This window comes from Pangasianodon hypophthalmus, chromosome 8, assembly GCF_027358585.1.
Source record: "Pangasianodon hypophthalmus isolate fPanHyp1 chromosome 8, fPanHyp1.pri, whole genome shotgun sequence".
Taxonomy (NCBI): Eukaryota; Metazoa; Chordata; class Actinopteri; order Siluriformes; family Pangasiidae; genus Pangasianodon; species Pangasianodon hypophthalmus.
The window spans coordinates 27241707-27250004 of NC_069717.1; the positions used below are offsets into that span (position 1 = coordinate 27241707).

The 8298-nt window shown below is 38.5% G+C and overlaps 1 protein-coding gene across 1 annotated transcript; it reads right to left on the minus strand.

The window, feature by feature from the left end:
- Positions 1-3234: 3234 nt before the first annotated feature.
- LOC113546127 (dickkopf-related protein 2-like) lies at positions 3235-7192 on the minus strand. The gene is made up of 4 exons (XM_026945869.3): positions 6888-7192; positions 5882-5974; positions 5691-5745; positions 3235-3671 (listed from the first exon to the last, which is right to left on the minus strand). The coding sequence occupies exons 1-4, from the start codon at positions 6990-6992 to the stop codon at positions 3418-3420; spliced, it is 507 nt and encodes a 168-aa protein (XP_026801670.2). The 5' UTR covers positions 6993-7192; the 3' UTR covers positions 3235-3417.
- Positions 7193-8298: the final 1106 nt, after the last annotated feature.

Consider the following 8298-nt stretch of genomic DNA (forward strand, 5'->3'; position numbering starts at 1 on the left):
GTGAGCACTGTGTGCTAGTTTAGTGACCCGGACTGGGGTAAGAAGATCTGCATCTGTGCAATCTGAGACTGGACAGAACGTCCCTGACTTAAAAACAAAAAGACATTGTGCAGATCTATTATCTGTATCTCTGTAATGTAGCTGCTTTCAGAAGAAAGCTGAAAAGGTTTGTGGTTTTTACTGCATGTCTGTCAGTTTGGGTGTGTCCTCCTCGTCCTCGTCTTCCTGGGGACTGAATGCAGTTCTGCACTGTTATCAATAGGTGGTGACAAAAGGTTTTTTTTCCTAAATCATTTCATCACTACACAAAGACTAAAGAATAATTGAACGTCAAGTTTTTATTTTAACACTAAACATAACATCATAGATAATACACAAAATACAAAAAAGAGTTAGAAAGTGGCAGAAACATAATTGATTGGAATAAAAAAAAAAGAAGCTTAAATCCAACATATTTCACTCTAAAACAAGTGCTCGAATCATGACTCAATTCTTCAATCCTTCTTTTTAAAAAAAAAACCACAATTCAAAGCTACTAAAGCAAGAATAGAGAGAAAAGAGTGTGTAAGTGCTATAAATATCCTTTAGAGAGCGCTCTAATCCAACAAAAGTGCTGAAGAAACTAGCACATCCTACATTCAAAAATGTAAATACATATAATCATAATAATAATAATATATAATAGCTTAAAAACAGCAAGTAAACATGATTTCACATACATGAGGATTAAATGAATGGTTTAGTGAAATTTTACACTCGATCAGCCGAGGCGATCCCCTGGCGGTCCCTTTTTTTTTTTTTTGCTTCTTTAGTGGACATAAGTTGGTTATTTCTTGTTTCATTAAAAATAAAGAAGCATCTGGCTGATTGTGTAAAGAAATCTTTTTCTTAACCATTCATTTAACGTCACAAAATTGGTGAAGGCTAGCATTATTATTAAAAATAATAATAGCTTAGTGTAAAAGAACAGATCGGCCATGAAATAAAATGTACATCTCGTCCACTTTACCTCAAAACTGGTCAAGATGATAAGATTTTTTTTCATTGGGAAGTGTCTATGGTTTGTTTTTATAGTTTTGGGTGCTGGAGCTACAAGGCTAATAACCTGCTTATAGCTAGCTGCTTGTAGGTTTAGCACTGTGCAAACTGCAGGTCTGTGAAATCACTTTACAAGACACTTGCTGTTTTAGGAAAATAATCAACCACAGGGTGACGTGATGAAGTGGAACCCCAAAGTGATTTATTTTCCTATAACAGCGCGTCCTGGAGTGTTTTATTCCTCTTATACCACAGCAATTTGCCAACAGCTACAATTTAAATTTTAAGTTTATTACAGAACGACGCATTTACATTTAATGTCGTGGAACGTTCACAAAAGTTAGTGAAGAAGACTTTCCAGCGTCTGAAAACTTAAACTTACAGCTTTACCTCTGGCTGTTACAAAGCGCTGACACTGGAGACTCCTTCCACGAATGTTCAGTAAACATCGCCTTACAGAAAACTTCACATATCAAAGATTACACATTTCCTTTTTGCTAAATAACTGCACATTTCATTTTTTAAATCTGTTTTAAATGAATAGCATTCGATTATGTGGGTGTCCCTGTTTAAGATACGATAATGTATTAAAACGACTGTGTTAATATTAACCTGTGATTTGCTACTGCTGTAGAAAATTAATCAACATCTTCTGACCAATCAGAATGGAGAATTCAGTAGCACCGTTGTATAATTATTCATGAATTAGGTCAACATTTAATTTACACTGAAACCCTTTTGTAATCTGAAACACTTCCAACTATTTCACATCCACAGCGTGCCGAGGAAGAGCGTGATTCGTCTAGACGATGAAGCTACAACTGGTTTTAGCTCTGCGGAATCCTTTTTCCTCCATTTTTATAGCTCACACTGTGTCTAAGAGTGTCGTAAACCACTTTCTCAAGCCTGTTTGAAAGTTTAACAACTCAGCAGACGAGTGTGGCGAGGTCTGAGGTGAACGCCATGATTTAGACACACAGTTTACACAATGCTAATCAACTAAATTAAAGCAAAATCTGGTCACCATCATGTCTTAGCCTATCAGCTTACATTCAAACTTTACACATTCACTTGCCAGAGCAAAAAATAAAAAATAGAAAAAAAATTTAAAAACCCTGTTCAGCCCAGTGTGTCTGAAATGGAAAGCAGGTGTCTACCTTGTTTTCTAGCTCTAATCTAATGACTCGGCAGTTTTTTTCTTTTTTCTTTTCTTTTTTTTTAATAAGCTAATACTGATGTATTCTTCTAATTAAGTAGGTTAATTCAATTGAAAACATTTTAGTGGTAAATAGTAGGCACTGCTAAGCTAAATGAAGAATATCACTGTGAATATAGATAGAAATATTCACCTCATGTTCTGTATAAATTTAGTGAAATATAAATAGAGATGTTTAACAGCTAATATGTTCTCAGGATCAGGACTATTGTTGTAAATATTATTTTAAAAAAAAAACATATTTATTAGTTATTAGCATAAGCTAGCCTAAAACACACAACACTGCTGAAAAAAACAATAGAAACCCTCACAGAATTTGTAATGGTTTTAAGGGAAAATGGGGGGCAGTCATGGCCTAATGGTTAGAGTCTCGGACTTGTAACCTGAAGGTGAACCTGAAGGTTGTGGGTTCGAGTCTCGGGTCCGGCAGGGATTGTAGGTGGGGCGAGTGAATGACCAGCGCTCTCCTCCAAGCTCAATACCATGACTGAGGTGAAACCCTTGAGCAAGGCACCGAACCCTCAACTGCTCCCCGGGAAGCAAAAAAGGCTGCCCACTGCTCCGGGTGTGTGTTCACTACTGTGTGTGTGCACTTGGGTGGGTTAAATGCAGAGCACAAATTCCAAATATGGGTCACCATACTTGGCTACACTTCACTTCACTTCACTAATGGTCCCTGGGGGTCTCTACTGGTAATTTATTGCCTTCTATTGGTGGAATGTTATGTCTAGTGGATCCCATTAAGGACCAGTAATGGTAATGGTTAGCTGATGGTTTGTAATGGTATCTGTAGTGGAAGCTATTAGAAATTCTGTGATGGTTTCTATTGTTTTTTTGTCAGCAGGGATGGAACAAATTTACATAATAATAATAATAATAACAATAATAATAATAAGTGCTGGGGATTTATGAGGAGGAAACAAACTGGCTAGTCTGTTGCTAGCCACACTCCATGTTTTGTTTTGTTTTGTTTTGTTTTTTGTCACCAGACTGACATGGTGTGCCGCAAAGGATTGTGGGATATCTTGGCCAGTAAAGATGAATCCACACTGCTTTCTTTCAAAAATAATTGGCCAAGTGTTCAACATGCACTGTGTTATATATATATATATATATATATATATATATATATATATATATATATATATATATGCATATATGTCTCACTGGTTTTCGTCAACGCTGCACTCTCCTTGTCCCTTCAGGCTACCAGGCTTCGGGAGGCAGTTCAGACCTGCAGTGCAGCCGCAGCGGGCCAACCGTCTGCGGGATGTGGGTTTGGGTCGCCCTCCTAAAAGGCACATCTCTCCTTCCTGAAGAACCCTCTGGCACCGTCGCCCACCGGGGTATTGAAGGCAGCACCAGCCTTCTCCGCAGTCACGTGACCGCACACACTTCCGTCTCTTGGCCCCTGTGGCTGGAAATGAGTCACATATGTTAATACCAAATAGACAACTTCTCAAATATAACTGGCTAAACCTTGTTGTAAAAAAGAAAATCCCTGCTACAAGCACGCCTGTGACCTGACCGCATCACAGCAGCTGAAGTGTGTATTAATGCGCCGGGTTTTTAAACGGGAAATAACCGTTACACTTCACTTCGTGCTGCCTTCAAGTTCTCCTCAGAAGTCCGTGCATACGAGTTCACAAGTGGCAATTACAGCATGGTGTGTGTTCAAAGTGGATTTAGAACATTTTGTTTTTGTATTATCAATGACAAGAAGTTTATTTTTGCCTTCCTGAAAGAAAATAAAGAACTAAACAGTTAACAATCAGATTTATCACTCAAATCTTCCTGTCTTTTGTAGAAGTCACAAGCATATTGTGGGCTGCCATTGCATTTTTTAAAAAGAATTGGTACGCCCCCCCAAACACGCCCCCAAATACCACTTGTAATTATGGTTACACTGTACTGGCATTCATGTGCGTCAACCTTGTAACTACGATATTTCCGACAGGACTTCCGAAGGCAGCAACAAGTCATTGTTCGATCTACAGAATGCCGTAATCTTTAGTCGTTGCGTTGCTTAGCAACCAAATGGACTTAATGGGTCTTAATGGACTACACTGCATGGCAGGAGAATTGTTTAATTGAGAATATTATTAATAATAAGTTGAATAATTGATGAAACACTGGATTTTATCACACTGTTTTTGTCACCGTTTTATAAAGTGATATCTCGTGTAAAGGGGTTTTAAGCACCCCACTTTAGGTTGAGCCTTGCGATTGCTTATTGCTTTATAAATTTAGTTCTGTATCTATATCGTGATCCATGTGTTAGAACTTTATCCTGGTTAGGGTCGCGGTGGATCCGGGGCCTATCCCGGGAACACTGGGTGTGAGGTGGGAATACGCCCTGAGTGGGACTCTGGACAAACACAAGTCAGTATTCACACACACATTCACACACAGGGGTAATTTATTTTAGCCAATCCACCTACTGATATGTTTTTGGGAGGTGTCAGGATAACCGGAAAACCCGGAGGAAACCGGAAAACCCAGAGGAAACCCACATGGACATGCATGGAAACTCGGTTCCCTGGAGCTGTGAGGCAGCAACATTACCCACTGATGTTTGTGATATGTCCTTAATCACTGAGAATGAAACTTCTTTATTGTCATCGTACAAATACAATAAAATCATGTTTGAATCTTCCATAGTTACACGAATAGATAATATGTATGTACTAGCAATGATATAATACTCTTATATTATATGAGTTGTGCAAAATACAACTGTACGTGATAAAAGCAGAACTAGATTTATGCACAAGGTTTAAAAACTCCTGCTGGTTATATGAAATGTTTGCTTGTACATACTGAATGTTTAAGCTGACTACTAAGAAGATTAAAAAAAAAAAAGAATAAATAAAGTTTCAGGAAGAACAAAGCTGCTGCATCTGTGCGCTTGAATTTTCAGACAACCATATCATCAAACTTGTATTGTTTTTTTTTAATTTTGCCCAAAGAGGTGAGTAACATTTTAAATAAAAACTAGACTTTTAAAGGTGCAGTTTGTAATGTTTAAAATGTTTTGTAGTCTAAAAGATCTCTCAAGAACAAACAAACTGTAATTTGAAGATTACCAATACAATGAATTTGCATCACTTCTTCTTTTTAGGGTTCGATATACATAGTTTCTGACCCTGAAATGAGCTTCACCTCCAGTTAAAACAGAGTTCTTTAAAAGGCAACTCTTTTTCATTCCCGGCAGCAAGAGAACTAAAAAAAATTGTAAAGCACTGATTTTTAAAGTGACTGTAGCTATAAGCTGCTAAATCTCTTCTACCCCCCGTGATAATATAGTGGCTGTACATTCATAAACTTCATAACCAAACCAACTGAGGACTTTAGTAAGTTGTGAGATGGTTACATTTGCGGTTTATGATTTTATTTTCAAAAAGACCTGTAAAGAAATGTGTATCTGAGTTTTTACCTTTTTCAGCCCTTTTATGACCCGGTCTCTTCTTTGAGCCCTGGCATCCATTTTCCTGGATTCAGGGAAGAGATTAAAGTATGCGATCAGTGTAAGTTCATCCGCTCCAGACCTCAGAGGTTAAAAAAACAATCACGAGACAGCGGGCAGTGTGTGAAGTGATCCAGTTATTAGTGATTTTCTGTACCAACCTGCTGATTAGTGCATTCGCGGTTTTGCTGTCGTTGTCTCACGTTGTTATGAACGCTCACGTTTACTGTAACCTTCTCTGACACCATCACTGTCTGTCCAAGGTCAAAGAACATCAGTAGAACCATATCTCACGTTTAACGTGTAATTTTTATTTCTTGTAATGAGCTTTACAAGACAACAGAGAAGTAAGAGTGAAATGAATGAAGATAAAAAGTCAAGCAAAACTGCTTGTGAAGCAGTGGGAATCAGAATCAGGAAAACAACTATCACAAGCTGAAAAATATTAGAGCTGAAGCAGGTGATGAAAAGATATTGCAGTGTTTAGGGAGAACGGTTACCAACTGTGAAAACTATCATTCAGAAATGGAGAAAAAACAGACACAAGATATGACAAAAGGAGAGAAACCCTGAAAAAATCACCAGCTGGAGAGCTGAAAACATCAGCAGGTGGAATAAATGTGCAAATAATAATCAGAAATATCATGTTGACTTTTTTACTATTTATACCTTAATATCCACCATTTTGTGTTACTTTCTGATTCTGCTTTGTTATAATCGGTGAAATCTCTCCCTGATTTTTTGTTATTTTAAAGTAAATGTATGCAAACTTGTGCATTCAACTGTATACATTATAAGACGTGCAAGAAACTGTTGATAATAATTTATCATTTATTTATAACTTTATATACTACTTCACAACATGGACAGTTCAGATCAGCCTCATTAATGATGTGTTTTAAATTATAATAAAGAAAAGTCTTCAAGATATTTTTTGTGTCATATTTTCCAAACCATTGCACTTTTTTTTTTGCATTTATTTAATGAACGAACATTAAACACAATGCTGAACGAACTCTTACAATGTTAAATGAAGATCTTCACTGCTCATTAAAGTACAATCAGCAGTGTGTTATTTTTGGATATGGAGTCAGTGTGAGGATGAGGAGGATGAGAATGAAGAAGAAGAGGTTGAGGATGAAGATGAGCATGAGGTTGCGCTCTTACCGGCTCAGAGTCCGTAATCATCTCTCTGGAGGAGCGAATCTCATTGGAGTCCAAGCAGAGAACAGCTGAGGTGAGGCCCAGCGCAAAAACAGCAAGTGTCCACATGGCGAAGAGGGTCGCACTGAACGTAGCTCTGAGAAAAAAAAAAAACTTCCCAGATATGTTAAAGAAGTCCGTGTCTCTTCTGCATCAGCCTGCACTGTGAACACACGTCAAAATAGGATCGTTTATATAACAGGCCTGGCATTAGAGCAGTAATTAAGGCCAATTACTACCTGTAAGCTGGAGATGAAAAGCTCTTTTACACGTTACACCTTCAGACAAAAGTGTATGTCATCAAAACTATTGGAGTTCTTTGAACAAGGCCTGTGTATTAACCGCATCAGTAGGCCCCGGATGGGAGCCGCTTTCCTGCACCGGAACAGGTGATTTACCTGCGCCCTCAGCTTGAGCCGGCTTCTTCACAGCTTTTTTAAACCGCCGGTTAATTACCAGAAGATTAGACTTTACTGATCTACAAGGGCTGCTAATGTTGCTTTTAAATGGCCCGAGCAGGTCATTGAATGGGGAGATGAAAAGCATTTCCGTTCAAGGCCGAGTTTCCTGATCAAACCTGCATTAAATGTGGGATTTCCAGCCCACAGTAGCCTCGGGAGAGCTGTAATTATCCCGCCTGTTCAAACAGGATGGCCAAGAGAGACTGACTTCAAAGACACACGAGGCTTAACAGGAGCAGGAAGACACAACGGCCTCCCATTATTGGCGTTCATTTTTGCTTTGCACTGTCCTGCTAATATGATCAACCATGTGAAGGGTTTTGGTGTCTGCTCTCAAAGAGCTAAACATGTGTGTGTGTGTGTGTGTGTGTGTGTGTGTGTGTGTGTGTGAGTGGGGAGATAAGTGGAAACTGAGCACCAAGCAGGTGACGGATGTAGAAAGAAAGTCTTTAAAGCCTGAGGCTGTTGCATGCAAAAAACCCATCAGATAGCACATCACCAGATATATATATATATATATACATATATCTGACACACACACACACACACACACACATACACACATATATGTATATAAGTATGTAAAGTTATCTATCTATCTAACTTACTTACTTATTTTATCAGTGTACCACAAACGAACATTTTCCACTCCAGCATATGAAACACACACAGCAAACTGCGCACTGGAGAAACAGCTGTTTGGCGTGTGTATGTATGTGTGTGTGTGTGTGTGTGTGTGTGTGTGTGTGTGTGTTTGTTTCTGTGTCTGTGTCTCTGTGTGAGGCTGAATGTGATAGAAAAGATAAACTGTGGCCAACAGAAGCCTTCAGGTCATTCACCTACCCAATAAAGACCAACAGATGCTGACAATTACCCTAGCTCTGACGCAGTGTGTGTGTGTGTGTGTGTGTGTG

What these genes read in the sequence shown, in the direction of transcription:
- LOC113546127 (XM_026945869.3), bottom strand. Translation starts at nt 6,992, where the DNA reads ATGTGGACACTTGCTGTTTTTGCGCTGGGCCTCACCTCAGCTGTTCTC. An exon ending in TGATTACGGACTCTGAGCCG is followed by an intron (nt 5,975 to 6,887) that starts GTAAGAGCGCAA and finishes GACCTTGGACAG; the next exon opens with ACAGTGATGGTGTCAGAGAA. An exon ending in GCGAATGCACTAATCAGCAG is followed by an intron (nt 5,746 to 5,881) that starts GTTGGTACAGAA and finishes CCCTGAATCCAG; the next exon opens with GAAAATGGATGCCAGGGCTC.